General features: G+C 37.8%; 1 protein-coding gene across 16 annotated transcripts in view; it reads left to right on the top strand.

The window, feature by feature from the left end:
• Positions 1 to 24,715, top strand: part of BLTP1 (bridge-like lipid transfer protein family member 1) — a 170,991-nt gene that overhangs the window by 40,413 nt on the left and 105,863 nt on the right. For 13 of the 16 annotated variants that reach the window (XM_059698108.1, XM_059698114.1, XM_059698113.1 and 10 more), the window contains 12 exons: positions 552 to 643; positions 2,433 to 2,550; positions 5,375 to 5,530; positions 5,763 to 5,860; positions 7,483 to 7,661; positions 7,829 to 7,935; positions 9,056 to 9,264; positions 12,115 to 12,342; positions 13,363 to 13,500; positions 16,699 to 16,878; positions 19,226 to 19,354; positions 23,044 to 23,163. In XM_059698108.1, the coding sequence (XP_059554091.1) occupies positions 552 to 643; positions 2,433 to 2,550; positions 5,375 to 5,530; positions 5,763 to 5,860; positions 7,483 to 7,661; positions 7,829 to 7,935; positions 9,056 to 9,264; positions 12,115 to 12,342; positions 13,363 to 13,500; positions 16,699 to 16,878; positions 19,226 to 19,354; positions 23,044 to 23,163 (1,754 nt within the window). Of the gene's footprint in view, positions 1 to 551; positions 644 to 2,432; positions 2,551 to 5,374; positions 5,531 to 5,762; positions 5,861 to 7,482; positions 7,662 to 7,828; positions 7,936 to 9,055; positions 9,265 to 12,114; positions 12,343 to 13,362; positions 13,501 to 16,698; positions 16,879 to 19,225; positions 19,355 to 23,043; positions 23,164 to 24,715 lie in introns of those variants that run through there. The other 3 variants (XM_059698107.1, XM_059698112.1, XM_059698118.1) reach the window with 3 other exon arrangements.

The following is a 24,715-nucleotide window of genomic DNA, read 5'->3' as shown; positions in this document are numbered from 1 at the left end:
AGGTGCTTGGAAAAAAATAAAAAAGCCCAGAGCAGGATGCATGTTGGAGTAGCCATATAATAATGATCACAGAGTTCATGCTTCTGGAAGGGCAGCCCATCCAGAAAAGAAGTGATATACTCTGAGCTGCTGCTTTTGTTCAGAACAGGCTGCATGGTTTGGTGTAACTGTCACTGTGTAAGGAAGAGCTGTTGTACAGAAACTGTCATTGTATAAGGAGTGGTTGAAAAAGATGAAAATAGGTATACTGGAGTTAGTGGAAGAAGAGAGGACATGGGAGCCATTTTAAATAGTTCAAAACTATCATTTAGAGAACAGAATTGTAGTTTTGCACTAGAAAGCAAGTCATGATAGACATTATATGAATATGAAACTTTCTTCCCTCAGAGGTGGTCATTTGAGAAAGGTCACCTATGTGGTTGCAAGCTCCCTCCCCATCATTGGGGTATATTTAAATAGCAACTGACTACCACATTTCAGGGATTTCTTCTTTGGGTTGTGGTGGGATTTATTTCCAGTAGATTCTTAATTTTTATGTTTTCACTTATTAGGTTACACTCCTGCAATTAAAGGACAACTGTTACATGTTGATGCCACTACCAGCATGCAGTACCGGACCCTGTTAGAAGCAGAAATGCTAGCGGTAAGTCTGGGGCACATGAAGATATATATAGGTGCATAAAATATAAATTTGGTTTTAATTTTTTAATATAAAATTGTAATGACCAAGAAGTCATCAAATGGTCCATCTTCTTATTCAAGAACCACCAGGTGTTCTTTGGCCCTAATTTGGAAAGAGAAGTAGATTCCCAGTGATGTAGAATCCCTGGCACTCTCTGTTATTCTGCTCCTAGTATGGGGGATGTAAACAAAGGCAATTAAATGTGGGGTTTTGGCCTTTAAAAATATGAACAGTTGTTAGGATATTATTTTTAAACTTCACTGTATGGCTAGACTAATTCTCACCAATGTTGTAAATAAAATTGTGGGTGTTTTTTTTAAAAAAGGAATTACTTTAAAAAAATATATATTTTTATTGATTTCAGAGAGGAAGGGAGAGGGAGAGAGAGTTAGGTCAATAATGAGAGAGAATCATTGATCAGCTGCCTCCTGCACGTCCCATACTGGGGATGAAGCCCGCAACTGGGCATGTGCTCTGACCAGGAATCGAACCGTGTCCTCCTAGTTTGTAGGTTGATGCTCAACCACTTAGCCACACCAGCTGGGCAGATTGTTTTTTGTTTTTTAATATATTTTTATTGACTTCAGAGAGGAAGGGAGAGGGAGAGAGAGATAGAAACATCAGTGATGAGAGAGAATCATTGATTGGCTGCCTCCTGCACGCCTCCTTATTGGGGATCAAGCCTGCAACCCAGGCGTCTGCCCTGATCGGAATTGAACCGGGGACCCTGTGGTCCACAGGCTAATGCTCTATCTACTGAGCCAAATCAGCTAGGGCTGTTTTTTTTGTTATTGTTTTTTACTATATGTTTTCTGGCCCCTTTGGATTCTTTCTCAGGGTTTAATAATTCTTTCTGCTTTTTACTTGATGAATAAGGTGAAAGGAAGAAAATCTTAATACCCTGGATTGCTACATAGTACAAAGAGAAAAAATAAGGAAGTACTTATGACCAAAATTTCAGATTGGGGACTCAGTAATCAGGCAGATAATTATTTTTTGTTAGGATCAACAACAATAACAACAATAATAGAAGCCAATGGCTGATAATCAGAGCGGATTCTTTTACACAGTATTATATTAGTCGGTCCCTAATTGTTTGCCTAAACAAGCTATTTACATGATATATATGTAAATTAAGAGGAAGCGTTTGCAATTAACCAAGAATATATTGAGTACCATAAATGTATATTCAACTGGCATATTCAGCATTTTAATGATTGCTGAGCTCTAACTGATACGTACTGCTGTGCAAAATTGCTGGTCCTAATCAAGCAGCTCTTGCCTTTGCAGAATTGTTCAGCTTTGGCAGGTGGAATACAGACCTGTAACCACCACGCTGTCAAATGGGAACCCAGGAGGCTCTGGGGCCAGACTTGTGTGTGACAGTATCCATTGCATACACTCTCTGCGCCCGAACCTCTCACTGACCAGGTTGGGCATGCAGAGGAGTTAAGGGTGTTGCTGTTATTCTGAGTTTAACTCAGGTACAGTGTTGAAACTGTAACCTGATGGTTCCTCAAAAAATTTTTTTTTTTTACCACCTCATGGCTTAGTATTTCAAGGAACTGGATATAACCATGGCTGCTGACCTTCAGCCACAGCATTATTAAAATCTCAAAGGGATCTTCTGTTCTGCTCAGTAGGAAAATAAGTTTTCATTACTCACCAGTGTGTGTGAGTTTATTTCTGATGCTCTTCACATAGGGTCACATTTTAAACTCTAACATTTTGCCTTGACATTGATTTTCAGTTCCACATCATTGCCAGCTACCCCCGAGTATGGAACATGCCCCAGACGTGGCAGTGTGAATTAGAGGTATATAAAGCCACCTACCACTTCATCTTTGCACAGAAGAACTTCTTCACAGGTAATTTGCTAATGGAAAAAAAAAATGCAGTGAGATTCATTATAGGGAACTGCTTTCTAGTCATGTGAGTTTTACTTTTAGATTCAGCCTGGGGATTTGATGACACAATTCAAACTTTTTTACTTTCACACTTTTTGGGCCAAGAAGATCAAAGGGAAAATTTAAATATAGATATGTTGTGCCCTCTTCCTACACAAAAAAGGAAAATATGAACCCAAAATTGAGCTAAAAAAAAGAACCCATCTTAGGCTGGGCTGGTACTTTGATTCGGTCTAGTGGGGAGTATGATGGGGAAGGTGAATCAATTTATCTTCCTGAATTAGGCATCAGCATGGCTTCATGGTTTTGTTTCGATTATTGTAATCTACAAACAGTATATTCAAATAGTCAAATATGCTATGTTTGTATTGGGAGCCCCTACTTTCTTCTTGGCATGGACAATTTAGTTGGTGTTGTCATTAGTCAGAAAATTCCTTCATTTGTTGCAGCATATTACAATAGCTACTCATATTTATTTCCTGAGTATGCAAACATGTAAGTCTTGGTCTCTGAGTAACATAAATATTTCTATATGAAAACAAGTTACGTTTATTGAGACTTCCTGTGACAAGTTTAGCTAAACAGAGTTGGTCTGATTTGTCAGGGTTGGTGGCTGTCCCAGAGCACCTAATATTTGCTTGCTTGATTGTTACAATCTCCCTCCCTCCCTCCCCCCCTCCCTCCCTCCCTTCCTTCCTTCTTTCCTTCCTTCCTTCTATTCCTCTATCAACAGTTAGTAGAAGAGACATTTAAGAACAATTATTCAAATATAGACCCTGTGCTCTCTCTATAGTATGATGCTGTTATTCAAGATGGTTAGAGTTTTCCTTCAGAAGAGAGGATAGCAAAGAGTGTATTTATTTTAGATAAGATGAATAGTTTGAGTAAAAGTGCAGAATCAGAAACGTTTCTGAGAGAGAAAAGTGATAAAATCAGCTGGATGAATGATGAATTTGTATTGTGGAGTTGGTTAGTTCCAGAGATGGCTTTGGGGCATCTCCCAGCTGCTAGCTATTGTGTTACAGAATAGTTAGAAGGTAGGGATGCGTCCCATTTGTTAGGTAAGGTGGCATGTAGAAGTAAGTAGAGATACTATAAGGTATGGTGAACTACTGTGTTTGCTTGTTAAATTAAACAAAAATACAGTTCAGGTAAAATTAATAAGTGGAACTTTCTCTATTCATAGACCAAGTTAATAGCCATATGCCTTTTGTTGTTGACAAATTCTACATGTTACTATTATTAATTTAAATTATTATAACTTTTGATGTTAAATGTATTATTTTATTAAGAGGAATTTCTAATATCTTGCACAAACTTATGTACATTGAATTTTAAATGAGTTCCTATGATATTATATGAGATAAATTTGATTTCTGATATCATTATTGAATCTAATATTTTTAGTATAAATTTCCATTAAAATAAAAAAAATTACTTTAAGTATTAAATTAATTTTACCTATTAATATTATTATAATATATTTTTTAATCCTCACCTGAGGATATTTTTTCCATTGATTTTTAGAGAGAGTAGAAGGGAGAGGGAGAGACAGAAACACCAATGTGAGAAAGACACATCGATTGGTTGCCTCCTGCATGCCCCCCGACCAGGTCTGGGAGCCTGCAACTGAAGTACATGCCCTTGACTGGAATTGAACCTGGGACCCTTCAGTACACAGGCCAGTGCTCTAGCCACTGAGCCAAACTGGCTAGAGCTACCTATTATTATTATTATTATTATTATTATTATTATTATTATTATTATTTTGTAATCCTCACCCAAGGAGTGAGGATATTTTTTCCATTGGATTTTAGAGAGAGTGGAAGGAGTGGTAGGGGAGAGAGAGAGACAGAGAAACATCAACGTAAGGAGCTTTTATCTATTGAGGTTAAAATAAAGATACCAAAGGATAGGTACACTAATTGTAGGAACACAATTTTGAAATGAACAACCAGACCATACAAATTAGCAGTACAACAAATCAACAAAAATAACTGACTGTAAATTCTTAGAAGGCCAAGTCTGTGTTTTGTTCACCAGAGTCTAGAACAGAGTCTGACACACAATAGACACTCTGTTGGTATTTGTTTAATGAATAAAACAACAGGAAAAATGGTCAACCCTATTACACTTAAGAAATTAAATTAAATGAGGTGGCATCTTCCAGTTACCAATTATCAAGCTGCCCTTCCCCCACCCCCGCAAAAAGAGACAGAAACAGGGAGGGAGAGAAAGAGATAAAAAGAAATATACAGCCCAGTTGGGGTGGCTCAGTGATTGAGGGTCAACCTATGAACCAGGAGATTAGAGGTTCAATTCCCAGTCAGGGTACATACCCAGGTTGCAGGCTCAATCCCAGTAGGGGGTGTGCAGGAGGCAGCCAATCAGTGATTCTCTCTCATCATTGATGTTTCTCTCTCTCTCCCTCTCCTTTCCTCCCTGAAATCAATAAAAATATATTAAAAAATATATAGGAGAGGGTACAACGAAATAGTCAAGCATACATTTCTCATAGGAGGATATAAGATAGTATAAAATCTACATAGAAAAAAAACTAGAAGGAAATGTATCCTCAGTGTTGGATGTGTGGGTAGTGAATAACAGATGATGTTTTCCCCTTTAATCTTCTACAGTTTCTTTAATCACCTTTTAATATTTCAGGATAAGAGTTCTTTTTAGTTATAAATGAAAAATAGATTTTTGACTGGTGTTAGAATTTTTACAATTTGTTTTCTGAATTTCACTTAATTTTAATTTCTGTCTCCCATCCTGATAACTTTAGATTTAATTCAAGACTGGTCTAGTGATAATGCTCCAGATATTTTTTCATTTGTTCCATATACATGGAATTTTAAAATCATGTTTCATCAATTTGAAATGATTTGGGCTGCTAATCAACACAACTGGATTGACTGTTCCACTAAACAACAGGAAAATGGTAAGAACTTTAAAAAAATTAGGTTGAGTATTTTGTTCATTAAGACAAATACCAACAAATTGATATTGATTGTATAGTTGTGATAGATACAGGAATTTTTCCCATTATTTTGTGAGACTCTCAGAGAAATATTTCAGAGTTTGTATTGGACTAAACATATAGACTAAATTTAATTTTGTTTAGGTTAAAAAATTTATTGAAGTTAAAAGAATTTTTTTTTCTTTTTTTGTAGTATATCTGGCAGCCTGTGGAGAAACACTAAATATTGATTTCTCTTTACCGTTTACTGACTTCGTTCCAGTTACATGTAATACCAAGTTCTCCCTAAGAGTACGTATAGTTGGATGCATTGTTTATCCCACAAAGTTTGTTAGTAAGTTGGATTTCCCAAAGCTTATCTTTATTTCTACCCCCGCCCCCCTTCTCAGCCCCCCACCCCCACCTCATCCCTCTACCTCTGTTCCCTGGCCACCTGGAAGTAATTCAGCTTTCCTCCATTGTTCACTAATGTTTGTGACACAAAATGGCCCTTGTCCCTCTTTTGTAGTTGACTATAGTGTTCTGCCATTCCCCTGAGTTTTCCAGCTTTCCCCAAGAAGTTGGGGCAATAAGGAAACAATTCCGAGTTGATTATTTCTTAACCTTTGAGGCTGATCTATGTTCTTTTAAGCACCCATTCTAGCTCTAATGTTTACTATGTCTATGCACTAGATTTTATACTTCCCTATATGTCATTCCTCATTGTAATCACCTACAAACTCAAGCAATAGCCACAAATACCTTTCTTATTTTTATCTAAAAGCCAGCTCATATGCAGTCAGAATTTTGTGGAATGCCTAGTTTTAGGGCACAAGCAGTTAGTAGTAGTTGTAGTATTGATGGAGGTTATGTGATAAAAAATAACAACAATAATAAAATCAGCTAATACCTGTTAATCATTTTGTATGTGCCAGACACTATTTCCAGTGCTCATCTGTAGTCACTCATTTTATTCTGAGAACAACCCTCTTGAGGCAGGTGTTATTATTATCTGCATTTATAGAGTAGGAGACTGAGGAGCTGAGTTTAGTAACTAGTTATGTAGCTAGTGAGTGGCTGAGGTGGAATTTGAACCCAGGTAACAAAGCTTAGGGTTCTATTCTTTTAAGCACTCTACTGTGCTGCTTATTAAGAAACTAGGCATCAGGATGAAAAAGATTAGGGAACCTACTAATAAAAGCACAGAAGTGAAGCTGAATGAAGATCCTTTGATATACCAATTCAGAATTCCTAAAAGCCAATTGAAGAATCAAGAGTTATTAGAATTAAAAGAGACAATCATGTTTTAAAAATTAATAAAAATACAGAACATATTTCACTTGAGCTTATATTAGTGAGACAATTTTTTATTTTTTACTGAATTATATGTGAAATATCCATGTATACCCATTGAAGATACCTTTTTTTTGTTTTTGTTAATCCTCACCTGAGGATATTTTTCCCCATAGATTTTTAGACAGAGTGGAAGGGATGGGGAGAGACAGAGGGTGAGAAACATCGATGTGAGAGACACATAGATTGGTTGCCTCCTGCATAGGATTGAGCCTGCAATTGAGGTTTGTGCCCTTGATCAGAATCAAACCTAGGATCCTTCAGTCTGTGGGCCGACACTCGATCCACTGAGCTAAACCAGCTAGGGCTGAAGATAACCTTTTTACTGTTTTGTGGAAACTATGATGTTTATTATCCTGACTTTTTTCTTAATATTGTAATCAGAATTTAGTTTTACTCTGTAAAATCTTACTCTAGTTATTCATCTGACTGTTCAGTGTTACATCTGCCATTTGGAATTTATGGTTTCTTTAAAAAAAATTATTCTCAAGATTATTATGAAGAGGTTTGGCTGTAAATAGTATCTTAACATGTTTATGTACCTATTTTATTACTGTGGGTTACTATAAATTATTTTTTAGGGAGAAGACGTTGATCTTCATCTGTTTCTACCAGATTGTCACCCTAGTAAATATTCATTATTTATGCTGGTAAAGAATTGCCACCCAAATAAAATGACTCATGACACTGGTCTTCCTGCTGAGTGTCAGAGCAGCCAGAAAACAGTTAAACCCAAATGGAGGAACCTTACTCAAGAAAAGTGAGTACCTAACAGGAATGACTTAAGTATTTTGTGTTTCTATGTGGAGAAACTGTTCTTCAGAGTCTTTCCAAGAATAATAATAACTTTGATTATCTGTACCTATTGTATGTATATAATGAAAGGAATAAGTACCTGACTAGAAACTTTATTCTTTACTCTTAAAGGGCTGGTTGGGTTGAATGTTGGACTGTTCCAAGTGTCATGCTTACAATCGATTATACATGGCATCCAGTTTACCCACAGAAAGCAGATGAGCAGCTAAAACAATCATGTAAGTGTTTTTTATATAATTTGTACTTTGATACATCTGGTGTTATGACTGATAATCATCAAAGATACAAAAAAATGCATTTGTTCTTTTGACATAATTGTATACATTAAAACCTTTTAAGGATTTTGGTGTAATTATAGCTAACTTTTATTGAGCATTTACTATGTATTAATTAGTAGGCCAAGCTGTTTCCTGGCTGGCATTATCTCATTTGATCCTTACAACAACTATGAGCTAGATATTGAGATTCTTTTTTTTAAAAAATATATTTTATTGATTTTTTACAGAGAGGAAGGGAGAGGGATAGAGAGTTAGAAACATCCATCAGCTGCCTCCTGCACACCCCCTACTGGAGATGTGCCCGCAACCAAGGTACATGCCCTTGACCGGAATCAAACCTGGGACCCTTCAGTCCACAGGCCGACGCTCTATCCACTGAGCCAAACCGGTCAGGGCTTGACATTCTTATTATCATTGTAGAGTTGAGGAAATATGCTCAGAAAAAGCAATTATCTAATTTTATCAGGTCTGTCCCTCTAGAAGCAGCAGAGCTGAAATAATAACAATGTGTATGTCAAACTACATATTTAAAGTACTTGATTTTGTGAAGTGTTAGTTTCTTTAATGCATTTGATAACTATCATAGTTATCCTGAAGCTTATGCGCCTTATAATTGGGGTCCAAAATGGAATTAGAGTCAAGTGATTATTCCTTTGTATTATTCCAGTGAGTTACGTTTTAAAGAATAATTTTCAAAATTGTTCTTATGTATGGAGCTTGGTAACATCGCACTGTATTTGAATAGCTGTTTAAAGGAAAACCAGTGTACTTTAATGCCCAAGTATAATTAAAGCCTAATCATGACCCAAATTTATGTTGCAGGGACTTGATGTTAACAGGAATTTTTCATTGAGTCTGTGCAGTCTGATTCATGTATTTCTGCACATATTTCAATGAAGTCTGTTCTATTTTACATTCTTAATTATTAGTTTTTCAGGTTTGTTTTCATTTATGCTATATGTATTATATCAGAGTTAATTGCTTTCGTATTTGCCTTGAAGAATTTCTAAGAGGCCCTTTCCTCCCTTCACCAAACTTTTTGTTTCCGAATTTATCCCAGTGTCAGAAATGGAAGAAACAATGCTGTCTGTGTTGAGGCCATCCCAGAAGACATCAGACCGAATCATTTCTTCTCCCTCTACTTCTTCCCGCCCACCTGTTGACCCCTCCGAGCTACCACCTGATAAACTGCATGTGGAGATGGAACTTTCCCCAGACTCTCAGATAACTCTCTATGGACCACTATTAAATGCTTTTTTTTGTATAAAGGTATGATTTTTTTAAAAGAACTTGCATATTTTTAGATATATGTAAAGCAGTTAATATCTAATTGAAATTGAGACCATTTGCAATAGCCAGTTGGATGATTTCAAGTGTTGAGAATATATTATATATGTTGAGAATAGATTATATAATAAAAGCCTAATATGCTAAGTGTCTGGTCATCTGTTCAACCAATCAAAGCATAATATGCTAATGATATGCTAAGGCCACTCAACTGTTCGCTATGACATGCACTGACCACCAGGGGGCAGATGCTCTGACAGGTAGGTTAGCTTGCTGCTGGGATTCAGCTGATCGAGACTGAGAGAGATAGGAAAGACATGCCCTGGAGCTCTCTCTCAGCCCCTCCCCCAGCTGGCCCCACCCCCGATGGACCCCCATTGGGGCAGGCCAGCCGGACCCCATCTGTGCACGAATTTGTGAACTGGGCCTCTAGCGTGCGTGTGTGTGTGTGTGTGTGTGTGTGTGTGTGTGTGTCCCGGTGTATGACATTCGTGCACTGGGAGGGGGGGGGTTTCCCCTCAACCTGGCCTGTGCCTGGGGAGCGCGACCTAAGCCAACAGTCAGACATCCCTTGAGGGGTCTTTAGTGCTGCTGCTGCTGCACTCGCCAGCCATGAGCCCGGCTTCAGCGCCCCCTCTGTGGGAGCGCACTGACCACCAGGGGGCAGCTCCTGCATTGAGCATCTGCCCCCTGGTGATCAGTGTGCGTCATAGCAACTGGTTGTTCTGCTGTTTGGTCGATTTGCATATTAGCCTTTTATTTATAGGATAGTATAGATAGTACTAGACTCAATTATAAAATTATTAAAGTAGTGTACTCTTCAATTTATCATTATCTCGAGCATTTAGCATGTTCTAGGAGTTGTGCTAGCTGCTAGAGATAGAAATGATATTGCATCTGCTCTCAAGGAGAAAAGTTAGGAGGGATAAAGCAGGACAGACGTGTGGACAAACTTTAACACATTGTACTTAATGCAGTAAGTATAAGTTAATCTCTTATTTGAGGGTAATTGGTACTAGGAAAAGTCTACTTCAAGTGAAACCATTAAAAATGGACAACTTTATTTCATGGTAATTAATCAAAGGTTTGTTTGGAGCTCCATCTTAACATTTGAAGCAAATATATGTAAGTAAGTTTATTTCAGAATATCACAAATTTAGGTTCTGAAGAAATATGCACTTATTTTTTGAGTAAGGACTAAATCAAGTGTTAATTAATTTTGGTATAATTCTTTCACTGAAATTAAATGACTACAGTATGAGAGCACTTAGAGGTTGGTGTCTTTAACATGCTTATGAAGAGAGGCTACTTTAAGAACAACAGGTGAGGACTTCATCAGTTTTCTAGATGTCTCTCTTATCCTTTTGATATTTAGCTCATACTTTTAAAAAGTCACCAGAAGTCATCAATAATTTTTACTGATTTACTCTTCTGCATAGGTAATTAAGCCTTCCAGATCCTCACTTAGCACTGAGAGTTTTACCGGAGACTTGAACAGTTATCCAGTGAAACTGACATTCTTATTATCATGAAATTTTGCATTTTCCCAAGATTTTTCAAATTCATGTTGGCTGTTTACTACATCTGACAATCAAAGAGAGACTAATTATCCAAACCCTAATAGTCATGGGCAGTGGCGTTCCGTGTGTGAGTCTAGTTTCATCAGTGCTTCCTTACACACTCCCTTTTGTGGTCTCATTGCTGCAGAGGCTGGGATAGCGAATGCGTAGCTAGCAGAACCTGTAACGCACAAGGTTCTGGGAAGGTTTGGGATGGTTAAGGCTGGTCAGGGAAAGACAGTCAAGATTTGCTAGCCAAGACTGGGAGGAGAAGTGCTAATTGAATGGTTTAGAAGGTACTTAAAATCTCATGTCAAGAGATTCTAAGTAGGACCTGTATTATTTAGAGGCAGGGAATAGAAGAAAAAGCACTGGTGTTGTGAGTCAGTAGTTTGGGATTTTTATAGTCCAGGCACTATATGAAAAGATAGTAATTGACCTGATGTCTGGAATCTTAGCCAGAAAACAAATGTCAATAACCAGAATGCAGAATTTACCAAACATTGACTTGTTTCTAATATAGTTAACAGGAATATTTTAACAACTTTTGATTAATACTGACAGATAAAATAGACAAAATACAAAATAAATGGGAAGAAAAATATTTTAATTAAAAATAAAATTTGATGCAAAGAAACAGAATATTATTAGTAGTGGGAACACTAATTAATGCATAAGAAACCAGGATGAACTATGTGAAAGGAAGTTTTGGTAACTGTTTTATAACATGTTTTGTCAGCAATGACCAAAATTGGACATTCTTATTAAACTGTTAAAACATTCCTGATAAATATTCCAACTGGAATATATGAATTATAGTATTTAGCTAGTTGGATGTAGCCAAATTGATTTTCAGTGAAGTGATCTGCTTCTCCCAAAGGATGTCTCTGAGTATTATTTCCTCTGCACTCTGAGAAGTACAGTTGACAACTGTTGAACCTTATAAATCTCCAAAGATTTCTTCTAAGATGTAGGTTGCAAGTTTTTGCTATAATTAGAGGTGGTATTATCATGAAGCTTTACTACATAAACTTCTGTAACTTTTTGTTTGTTTGTTTGTTTTTTGCTATAGGACATTTATTTGATAAGCAGCCAAGTAAGCATATGTCTTAAATATGTGTATCCTTTTTTCCATTTTTAAGGAAACAGACCAAATGCTTTTAATAAAATAAAATAGGTTAGGGAGATGCTTAGTTTACAAACTTTAGGCTGTAAGGTGAAAAGTTATTGTTACATATCTCTTTTGATAGCCATTTGTTCTTAATATTTATAGGAAAACTATTTTGGGGAAGATGACATGTATATGGATTTTGAAGAGGTTATTTCAAGTCCGGTTCTGTCCCTGTCAACATCATCCAGCTCTGGATGGACTGCAGTCGGAATGGAAGGTGATAGAAAGGAAAACGAAAGTTCAGCCAAGTCAATTCATCCTCTGTCCTTGCGTCCTTGGGATATTACCGTGCTTGTGAATTTGTACAAAGTTCATGGGCGTCTGCCTATTGTAAGTGTTTACTTATCAAAATAGTCTGGAATATCATGTGAAATTCACCCAGCATAGGAAGCTGTATGTGTGCACACACATATAACTATAGAAAAATTCAGATTAAAAACTTCTAAATTTATCCTTTTATCTCTATAAAGCTAGCTTATTTTCTTCAGAATGTGATTACTTGCTCATTTATAATTTTAGTCTTCCTCCTTTCACTTGCGTTTCTTCTTTGTTGTTCTGTGTAACTTCAGAACATTTTGACATGTTTATAGTTAGCTTGAAGGATATTCTAGGATTTTACATTTTGTTAGTCTTCATCTCCAACTCCAGACCAGTTTGGGGCCTCATGGTGGACCTATTACAAAATCAAGATTCAAGCTTGACCCTGGAGGTGTAATTGTGCCCCTGCAGTTTCGGATCCAGCATTGAATCCTGGTTCACTCTAAGGATGACTTGTGGGCCTGTTGGGGCTGACTTGGAACAGAATTATATTCCCCAAAGAACCCATGGCCATTGGATCCAGGCCAGATGTGGTGGGTGGCTTGAGCTTTGGGCTGCCTACCGGCTGCATGTCATGTGCCTAGGGCTGCACAGCAGAGGCCACCTGTGTGCTTAGTGGACCTAATGTCCTTACTGGGGTTCCAGTAACTTGTGTTTGTCAGTAAAGCACTGTTCCTCTTTTTAAAATTCAAAATCTGCCCTGACTGGTTTGGCTCAGTGGATAGAGCGTCGGCCTGCGGACTCGGGGGTCCCAGGTTCGATTCCAGTCAAGGGCATGTACCTTGGTTGCTGGCACATCCCCAGTGGAGGGTGTGCAGGAGGCAGCCGATCGATGTTTCTCTCTCATCGATGTTTCTAACTCTCTATCCCTCTCCCTTCCTCTCTGTAAAAAAAATCAATAGAATATATTTAAAAAAAAATAAAATAAAATCCAAAATCTCTTAATCATATAAATACAGTTTTTATTTTCTTGTACTTCCCTGGTCTTTGCCTTTTTCTATATTTTGATTATGGGGTTTTGTTTGACTTTAGCACGGAACTGCCGATGGTCCTGAGTGTCCCACAGCTTTCTTGGAAAGACTGTGTTTTGAAATGAAAAAAGGATTTAGGGAGACCATGCTGCAGCTTGTGCTGTCACCCCTGAGTGTGTTCGTCAGTGACAACTATCAGGTAACGTGAAAGTGAGTCGTGTAGAGATTTAGAAATTTCTTGTTACTGTTTATAGGGTGAAAACAATGTGTTACATGGAGGCTACTGCTCTGTAAACTAGAAACTTTTCATTTAACCATAGTAAGAAGTTTTGTATGTGTGTATGGATGTATGAGAGTTTTCCAAGAATCTTTCCGCTTTCCCTGTTTATGTGGTCCCAAACAATTATATATTATATCCATTGTTTTTAGAAATGGAAAGAAATACTTTATAACTTTCTCATTTATTTATGGAAGGGAAAAATGTAGAAATATCGGTGGATTCTGCTGACAATCACAACCTAAGTATTACTATCAACCAGTACCATTAAATCTTCAAAACATGCATATCTGCATGGCCAATGATTTATTTTTTTCATCTGACATACCTACAGGATACTTTGTTAATGCTTTCACTGTATCCCTGGGGCTCTTTTGGAAGAGAGCCAATGATATTCAAATGGGAATAATTTATATTCCTGGGTAGATTATCACTTCATAATTATTAATTTTTAATGACTGATGGCTTCTCTTTCTACCATTACTTTAGGGCTCTTCTCTACTTTTAGAAATATAAATGGATTAATACAAGGCCAGGGAAATATGTAAGTGGGAAGGTGAATCTGATACCTCAGATTATCAATGGATAATAACTTACTGTGGAGTCTGTGTAGTAATTGATCATCTTGTTTCTAATAGCCTACTCCCTTTTCACTGTTTTGCCATAAATGATTATATTTTTCTACATAGAATTTTAATTTATATTTTCATATATACACAGTATACTACATGCTTCTTTTGCCACAAAATGTGCTTCCTTTTTAAAACTTTTATTTCAAAATAATAATAGAGTCACAGGAAATTGCAAAGTTAGTACAGTGAGTCCCCGTATCCCCTTCCCCCAGTTTCCCCATGTTGACCTTGTACGTAATTATAGTGCAATATCAAAACCAGGAAGTTGACATTGGTGCAATGGGTGTGCATAGTTGTGTGTCTACTCACCCCATATAGATTGTCACTGAAATCAAGATGCAGCACTGTGCTATCATCAGAAAGATCTCACGTGCACAGCACTTTTATTTTAGCTTGCTGCAGGAACCTTAAAAACAACTCTTGTTCTTCTCTCTCTCATTAGTGGATCATTAGAATTGGTTGATATTTTTTTTTAAAATTCTGGGAGGTGAGTGTGCGGAGAGGAAACCCATCTCCTTGTTTTCAATCTATTGAGGAAATTAATAAAGGTGAAGGGAAGTGTCTCCTGATGGCTGAGTTCTGAGAATCTTAGCTAAATATTTGGTTTCTTATGAATACCTGATGACACTTGAACTTTTATTTCCATCACTACATTCTCAAAAGACTGGACCAGATATAAAAAAACATTTTATTGAGCTCATTATGAGAGGTCAAGTCCCACAGACTGGACTTCCCCACCCCTGATCTAAAGCGATGGATGGATTATTGTGTCAGACTTAGGGAACTACACATTCTACTTCATGGTCATCTTATGACACATATTGGTTTCCTAGGCCTCCTGTGGCAAAGTATCCCACTTCGGGTGCTTGAGACAACAGAAACTCATTCTCTCACAGTTCTGAGCCCAGAAGTCTGAAACCAGGTGCTGGTGGGCCATGTCTCTCAGAAGGCTGCAGGAGAGAATGTGCTTTGTCTCTTCCTAGCTTTTGCTGGTTGCTAGCCGTCCTTGGCATTACTTATCTTGTAGACACATCACTCAAGTTTTACTTCCATATTCATATGGCATTCATGTGTCTATGTGTTCCCAGTTTTCTCTTACTAAAACATGTGTAAGAAGGAATCCCTACTCCAATGTAATCTCTTTTTGACTTGATTGCATCTGCCAAGACCCTATCCTGTGTCCAAATAAAGTCACATTCACAGGTACGTGGGCTTGGGACTTGAACATAGCTTTTGGGGGATACTATTTACCCCATAACATGATGCAACCCATAATACAAATTTTGAATATAACCTTTATTAGTGTATTAGGGAGGCTACACCTTTAGGACAGGCCAATTTCCATATGTATTTTTAAGCTTAAAAAAATACTATGAAAAATTTTATACTGAGAATTATGGATTCTCTGTGCCAGAAGAAATCTTTACTGACCATCCTCCCCAACTCCCTCAGATAAAGCAAGGAAACTGAGGCCTGGAGAAGTTAGGCGATTTTATATACTGTTACACAACTTAGATGAAAATAAAATAAAACATTTTTTACAAGTTCTAGAGGTGTATTATAGTCATAATTTGAAACTTCCTTCTAAGAAGTCCTTATGAATTAGATTTTTTAGCCTTTCTCCTTAAAACAATTTTTTTAAGAACAGATTTCCACAATGTGTTGAAACAAGGAACACTAACTCTCTAAGCTGGCCTGCACACACACTCTGAGAAGGCTGCCATAGTAATACTCACTTGGGAAATATCTGTGAACTGTCTCAGTGTATAGCCGTGTGTTGGTGTCTCTGAGAAGACCTGCTGTGAGGTCCTCTGTGCAGGTACTCGGTCAGTAGTATCTGCTTTTGTGGTCACTCAGTTAGGTGCAGTGGGATACCTGATGACCAAGGCAGAAATGGTCTTTACCCTAGTCAACTGGTGGAAAGATAAATATGGAGGGAATTACCATTAAGATAAATACTTTCAAGTGTTAAAAGTGTTGCAAGGAGAGGTGTGAGGTGCTTGGTAGCATATCATGTTCTTGAGACAAGAACATGATAAAATATGTCTTTACTAACAGAATCTGTATGGAAGACGGCTTCCTGCCCTAGTTCTTCATTTTATGGTCTTAATGATCTTCATTGTTCCCTGTTATTTTCTTCTTTTTAACATTTTAATCTCATTATTCCTGCCTCCCCGCAAGACATTGTATTTCCTGCCAGTCAGAGTCTGGGTTTCTTTTTCTTCCTTAAGGCAGGGACCATTCAGAGAGCGATGTTCTTTGTAGGACTTTGCTGTCTTGCTTTGTAGCTGGGCTTTCATGGATACTGTCACGGCAGACGCTTTACTCAGACTTTCATGGGTAAAAGGCGTGTCAGGAGCTTGTGAATCCTGAAGCCTTATTGTCCAGATAGCATGTTTTTTACTGTTCGTCTCTGGGGAAAAAACAATTAGAAATCATAATTCGATTTTCTTGTATGTATTTCTCACTCTCTTGTTCTTGTTTCCAGCAGCGACCCCCTGTAGATGACGCACTCAAGGAAGGTCATATCAATCTGTCCGGTCTCCAGCTGAGAGCACATGCCATGTTCTCAGCAGAAGGTCTTCCTTTGGGAAGCGATTCCCTAGAATATGCATGGCTAATTGACGTGCAGGCTGGAAGCCTCACAGCTAAGGTCACGGCACCACAGGTACGAGTGTCAGAGTACTATCTGCTACGTTCTTTTCCTTTTCCTCCACTCACCCACTGCCCCAAGAGCAAGTTTTTGCATTTCCACTAATGACATTCTGATTCCTGCCATTCACAATTTTTCTTAGGAATAGATGAATAAGAAACAAATTTCATTTTTCTGAGACACATGAAATTGATGAGTGTAATGTTGTATAGTTCTACATAGTACTTTAAAGAATTTGAGACTTTCTTTGGGAAAAACTTAGGCTGAGCTATATATTGCACATATATGTATTATTAAGCTTATATGATTCTCCACTGTTGGAATAATCTCCTTTTCCCAGTATATAGAATAAGTTTTCTAAAAATTTTGCTTTTTTGTGTATTTCTTAGCATTTACGATATTAAGGATTAGGTAGCACAATTCTTTACTTGTCATGTCTCAAAGCAAGATACCATCATTTGTACCTGCTTATTAGTGATGTGGGGTACTGGTTTAAAAAATAGATAAGAATTTACTGGTGAGTAAGCCTGGCTTAGAGGGCTAGTTAAGATCCTTTGGATAATTTCTCCCTCCCTTTCATCATCCATCCCACTGTGTCTTTAGAAGACTCAGAGGCCTTAAAGATTACTTACTTCTAGAAATGGACCACTGAAATTTAGTAGACTAGTCATTTTACTGTAACATTTCACCTGTTGAGCCATATCTTTATGATAAAATCCATGCTTATCTGGCATTTCAAAAGACTGAAATGTGGCAGAAATGTACATACTCAATTTTAATAAAAAGTTACAGAGTGAGTATGAAACATAGTTGAGAGGTTAGTAGTAGCAACAGGATGAATAATGAATCGAAGTATCTTCTATATCTGAAGTAAATTGTTGGGAGACGGCAAAAATTAGGATTCTAAAAATAGGAAAATGAATGAATTGCAAAGGGATATTTTCTATAGAAATGGATACAAAAAATATAATGGAATGTATAAAAATGGACAAAAAATATTCAGTGCTCTCTGGCCTCATAACTAGCCTGTCCTTAATATCCACCATTTCCTGTCTCTCCATTTACAAGTAAAAACTGAAGCATATAACAAAAGCTTGTTTTTTAATGAGCTATGCCGATCCTGCAAGACTAGATACGATTCCTTTAACCTAAGGATTGCTAGACTCTCACATGTTTATAAATTGCATTTCTTAGAAAATGAAATATTTTCTTCTGCCTTAGAGTCTTGGCATCACTGTTTTCTGTGAGATTCATGATTCCTTAGGTGTTTTTTTTTTTTATTGTTTTTTTACAGAGAGGAAGGGAGAGAAAGAGTTAGAAATATCGATGAGAGAGAAACATCGATCAGCTGCCTCCTGCACATCTCCTACTGGGGATGTGCCCGCAACCCAGGCACATGCCCTTGACCAGAATCAAACCCGGGACCCTTCAATCCGCAGGCCGATGCTCTATCCACTGAGCCAAACCGGTTTCGGCCATTAGGTGCTTTTAATGTGAATGCCATTCTTTGTTTTAAAAGCAAAATTCATGTTTTCCAATAGTTTAAATTATGTACTTTTCGGGGCGGGGGGGGATATGTATAACTATGTCTCAGTGTGTTTACTAACTCTAATCAATTATAGAATTTGGGGTTTTTTAAAATCTAAAGATATGATGAAGAGTTGCTATATGGTTACTTAAGCTTTTATTTACATAAACAAACATAATCTTCAAAATACCTGATTTCCCTAAATCGTAGTTCAATATGATAATTAAATACTCAAATTTCACACCAATTCTTGATTGATTATTAGGTAGAGAATTCTAGGTGTGAGGACTCTGATTAGTCATATAAGAAGGAAGATATGACCTTGAAAAAAAGTACTTTAGAAGTTGAATTTTTCAGTTGAAATTAATTCATTTTGGAAATGTATTTTGTCATTCATGAATGTAAAGTAACATGAGTTTATAAATGATGTCAAGGTAGAAAAATCATGATATTGACTAACAAGTGGATTATGTAGCAGCATGTATAAGACAGCGCTTGGGATCTTTCAAGCTGTGTTAATATTCTTTTTATTTTAAAATATATTTTATTGATTTTTTACAGAGAGGAAGGGAGAGGGATAGAGAGTTAGAAACATCCATGGGAGAGAAACATCCATCAGTTGCCTTCTGCACACCCCCTACTGGGGATGTGCCCACAACCAAGGTACATGCCCTTGACCGGAATCGAACCTGGGACTCTTCAGTCCACAGGCCAATGCTCTAGCCACTGAGCCAAACTGGTCAGGGCTGTGTTAATATTCTTAATTAGCTTTTGAGCTCCAAGTGCTTGTTAAGTGTGCTAACATGTTGTCAAACTGTACTGCTTATTTTGCAGCTGGCTAGTCTCTTGGAGTGGGGTCAGACATTTGTTTTTCATGTGGTGTGTCGAGAGTATGAACTGGAAAGACCCAAGTCAGTAATAACATGTCAACATGGACTTGATCGTCGGTTCTGCGAATCCAAGGTATGTTGACAAATTGGATAGCAGCGTTACAAACATTTGTGGACTTTTTAAAATGACCGATTAAAATATCACCTTTAAAGCAAATGCACATAGGCACAAAGTAAACACTATAGTTCAGTTTTTTAAATTAATAAAATTACTTTTGCAAATCGTAGCCAGTTGTTATTTAGTTGTAAGTATCTAAAATATGAGATAATTGCCTGGCTGGTGTGGTCATTGGTTGAGTATTGACCTCTGCTAGGATGTCATGGTTTGATTTCCAGTCAGGGCACATGCTCAGGTTGTGGGCTCAATCTCCTGTAGGGGGTGTGCAGAAGGCAGCCAATCAAGGATTCTCTCTCATCGTTGATGTTTCTCTCTCTCTCTCCCTCTCTCTAAAATCAATTAAAAAATAAACATAAAGTATGAGGTAATTATTAAAACATGCATTCACAAATAAATGGAGATATGAAAGTTATGTCTTATCTCTTACATGTTTGCTGTCAATACTCATATTGCATTGAGTCTTTGGGATTGGCTCTATATTTGTGTAGAGAATTAGAAACTGAAGCCAGAGGAAGTTCAGATTCCTTGCATGACACTGTTTGCAGGCTCCTCTCTTCAGTGTGATTAGCAGTGTGGGGCATTTGCCAGTTTTCTTGACTTCATTTATGCTCTTTCTACAACATTGCATGATCTTGACTCGGTCATTACAGCAACTTTAAAAGGTGCTGTGACAATGACAGGCAGACTGTTATTTTGTAGTAAATACTGTTCCTTATGAATTTGGGGGTGGGGAGCATTTGGAGGGGGCAGGGAGAAGTGCGCCCATTTCAGAAAACCCAGAAAACTCTGGTTTCAAAAGAGAAAAATAATTTACCCTATTCTATAATACAGAGATGACTATTGTTTAGTTTTTCTATTTTCTTTTCTGTGTGTCTTTCTTTATTCTTTTGCTATACAAAGTATATTTGTTTGCTAATATATTACTATAATTGAATGTGATTCATCCTGCTTTTAATTTTATGTCCAAAAAAATCTGTAACCCATGCTTATTTACCAACAATAATGGAAATAGCTACAATTTGTGATAAAAATTAGTTTTTCCTGCCTAGCCAGTGTGGCTCAGTGGTTGAGCCACTGAGGTTCAATTCCCAGTCAGGGCACATGCCCGGATTGTGGGATTGATCCCCAGTAGGGGGCATGCAGGAGGTAACCAATCTGTGATTCTCATCATTGCTATTTCTGTCTCTTTCTCCCGCTCCTTTCCTCTCTGAAATAAATAAAAACATTAAAAAAATTAGTTTTTCCTGTTCTATGCACATTGCCAGGCCCCAAGAAATTAGTTCCTTAATCATTTATCAGCCAGTTAGTTTCTTTTTCTTTTTTTAAAAATATATTTTATTGATTTTTTTACAGAGAGAAAGGGAGAGGGATAGAGAGTTAGAAACATTGATGAGAGAGAAACATCAATTCAGCTGCCTCCTGCACATTCCCCATCGGGGATGTGCCCACAACCAAGGTACATGTCCTTGACCGGAATCGAACCTGGGACCCTTCAGTCCTCAGGCCGACGCTCTATCCACTGAGCCAAACCAGTTAGGGCCGGTTAGTTTCTTATGGATAATTCCCACATGCTTACAGGCGTCTCCTCCCTTTTTTCTTATTTATTTATTTTTATTATTTTTTTGTTAATCCTCACCCAGGAGTATTTTTTCCATTTATTTTTAGAGAGACAGAGAGAGAGAGAAACATCGATGTGAGAAAGACACATTGATTGGTTGCCTCCTGCATGCAGCCCCATCTGGCACTGGGGATTGAGCCTGCAACTGAGGTAAATGCCCTTGACCAGAATCGACCCTATGACCCTTCAATCTGAGAACCAATGCTCTGAGTACTGAGCCAAACTGGCTAGGGCCCATTTTCTTTTTTAGACTCAAAAATTTTATGTCACATTTAGTTTTATTGAGGCATAATTTACATACAATAAATTCACCTTTTTTTTTATACCACATGTAAACAACACCTCCCTCCCCTATGAACTGTATATTTCTACAAGTGTGTGTGTATTCAATATACAGGCATGCACATAGGCTCGCACATAAATATGTGTATACATTTTTTAAAATAATTCTTCATTGTTGAAAGTATTACATATGTTCCCCCTCTTCCCCCCATTGACCCCCTCCTGCCCATCCCCGGCCCCTTGCCCCAGGCCTTCACCCTATTGTCTGTGCCCAATTTACCCTTTTAAAGTTGTACATTTCACATTTTGACGAATGTGGTAAATACTGGTGTAACCACTAGCACCAGTGAAGACCTGGAACATTTCTGTCACCTTCAGTTCCTTCATGTACCTTTGCAGTCAGCTGCTCTGCCATGCAACTCATATGCTTTCTGTCATTTTATTTTATTACTAGAGGCCCGGTGTATGGATTCATGCACATTTAAAGGAAATTAATTAGAAGGTGGTGGCAGGGTGGGACTGGGCAAGACGGCCTGGATATGCACAGGAGCCAACCTCCCGGGGTCCTTCCCCGGCCGGCCACACCTGGGGCGGGGCCAGGGCTCAAAGGGCCTCTGTGGAATGAGCGAGTTCCCTCCAGCAGGTGGGGTCCCTCAGCCTGGCCAGTGGGGATGGGCCAAAACTGGCAGTCCAACATCCTCCAAGGGGTCCTGGAATGTGAGAGGGCACTCTGCAAAGTTGCTGTCTCTCGGCAGCTTCTGCGTTGAGCATCTACCATCTGGTGATCATTGCGCATCATAGCTACCAGTTGGACGGTCGGACGGTCGCTTAGGCTTTTATATATATAGATTATTATTTTTGTTGTTGTTAATCCTCATCTGAGAATAGTTTTCCATTGATTTTTAGGGAGAGTGGAAGAGAAAGGGTTAGACAGAGAAACATCAATGTCTGAGAAACACATCAATTGGTTGCCTCCTGCATGAGCCCTGACCAGGTTCCGGGCCGGGGAGGATCCTGCAACCAAGATACATGCCCTTGACTGGAATTGAACCTGGGACCCTTTGGTCCACATGCTGTCACTCTGTCCACTGATCCAAACTGGCTAGGGCATGCTTCCTGTTATTTTAGATTTATTTGTTTTAGGTCTCCTCTGTGTGGAGGAAATATATTCTTATAGTGCACTCTGCCACTAACAAGCATATGTGCTGTTAGGCCAGTACTTATTCAGGGCTGCCATTGCCCCGGGAAGCTCATTGAAGTAGATGGCGGGTATGTTTTTGTCCAACCTAGACATGACAAGTCTGTGTGTTAGGAGTAAAGCTAAATTAAATCTGTGTGGCTTGTCCTAGACAGTACCATAAAATTCACAGTTGATGTATTTGTGGTTGTGTATAAAACAAGTATGTATATATGTGTATGGAGGACTCATAAAAAATCTTACAGCTTTAGACTATACATTTTTTATAAACCTCTCACACTGTTTACCTTGATGATTCCTTTTGGGTTTCAGTCACAAGTTATATTCTGTCCATTTAAACTTGCTACTTGCCCCTTTTAAATGAAAATCATACATATTTACTTGTGATTAGTTTTCTAATTTGGAAAGACTTTAATTTGCTGATGATTTTGATTATCATTATAAAAAAGTGAAATTTAACATACTGATTTTAAAAAATACACATGTGATCAGAATTTTGTTTGTGTGTTTAAATAGAATTAATTATTCCATCTTTTTCCATTTTAGTTGAGTTGTATTCCTGGCCCCTGTCCAGCTTCAAATGATTTGAAATACACCATGACTCGTTTAGCGGTAGATGGAGCTGATATTTATATTGTGGAGCATGGCTGTGCTACAAATATAAAGGTACATGTTTGTCTGTTTCTTGGCCAGTGTAGTTCTTTTTCCTTTTTACCAAACCAGACCTCTATTTCTTGAAATACAACACACATTTATAATTTGCCATCTGACCAAATACTACAGAATTCTAGGAGATAGCTGTTTTCAACTCATTCATGGTCTCTTCTAGTATTACTTTTTAAAGGCATACTTTCCTGCTATTTTACTCTAACTGAATTATTATAACATTACTTTGTGGCAGAGATAGAGACTAGTAGCTTTCTTTATGGCAGGGAAGTGGACTGGTAATGTTTTTCAAAGATTGGATTTTGAATGCTTATAGGTTTTATATATATATATATATATATATATATATATATATATATAGTTTTATTATTAAATCTTTATTGTTCAGATTATTACATTTGTTCCTACTTTTTCCCCCCCATAGCTCCCCTCCACCCAGTTCCCACCCCACCCTCTGCCCTTACCCCCGCACTGTCCTCATCCATAGGTGCATGATTTTTGTCCAGTCTCTTCCCGCATCTCCCACACCCCTTTCCCCCCCCGAGAATAGTCAGTCCATTCCCTTTCTATGTCCCTGATTCTATTATAATCAACAGTTCATTCTGTTCATCAGATTATTTATTCACTTGATTCTTAGATTCACTTGTTGATAGATGCATATTTGTTGTTCATAATTTGTATCTTTACCTTTTTCTTCTTCCTCTTCTTAAAGGATACCTTTCAGCATTTCATATAATACTGGTTTGGTGGTGATGAACTCCTTTAGCTTTTTCTTATCTGTGAAGCTCTTTATCTGACCTTCAATTCTGAATGATAACTTTGCTGGATAAAGTAATCTTGGTTGTAGGTTCTTGGCATTCATCACTTTGAGTATTTCTTGCCACTCCCTTCTGGCCTGCAAAGTTTCTGTTGAGAAATTAGCTGACAGTCGTATGGGTATTCCCTTGTAGGTAACTGAGTTTCTTTCTCTTACTGCTTTTAAGATTCTCTCTTTGTCTTTTGCTTTTGGCATTCATTTTAATTATGATGTGTCTTGGTGTGGTCCTCTTTGGATTCCTTTTGTTTGGGGTTCTCTGCGCTTCCTGGATCTGTAAGTCTATTTCTTTCACGAGGAGGGGGAAGTTTTCTGACATTATTTCTTCAAATAGGTTTTCAATATCTTGCTCTCTCTCATCTTCTGGCACCCCTATAATTCTGATGTTGGTACGCTTGAAGCTGTCCCAGAGACTCCTTACACTATCTTCGTATTTTCGGGTTCTTTTTTCATTTTGCTTTTCCGGTTGGGTGTTTTTTGCTTCTTCACATTTCGAATCTTTGCCTTGATTCTTGTGCTCCTCTGGTCTGCTGTTGGGTGTCTGTATAATATTCTTTATTTCAGTCAGTGTATGCTTAATTTCTAGTTGGTTCTTTATCACAACATCGAGGGTCTCATTAGATTTCTTGTAGATCTCAATAAGTTTATCGGCGGCTTCTAGACAGTTCTTGAGAGACCTTTAAAGTGTGGTTCTGAACTCAATATCCTCCATTGACAATTTTGTCCTGTTTCTTTGTC

This window comes from Myotis daubentonii, chromosome 5 (assembly GCF_963259705.1).
Source record: "Myotis daubentonii chromosome 5, mMyoDau2.1, whole genome shotgun sequence".
Lineage (NCBI taxonomy): Eukaryota > Metazoa > Chordata > Mammalia > Chiroptera > Vespertilionidae > Myotis > Myotis daubentonii.
Note: the sequence above shows the minus strand (reverse complement) of the source record. Positions and strands in the feature narration are given on the sequence as shown.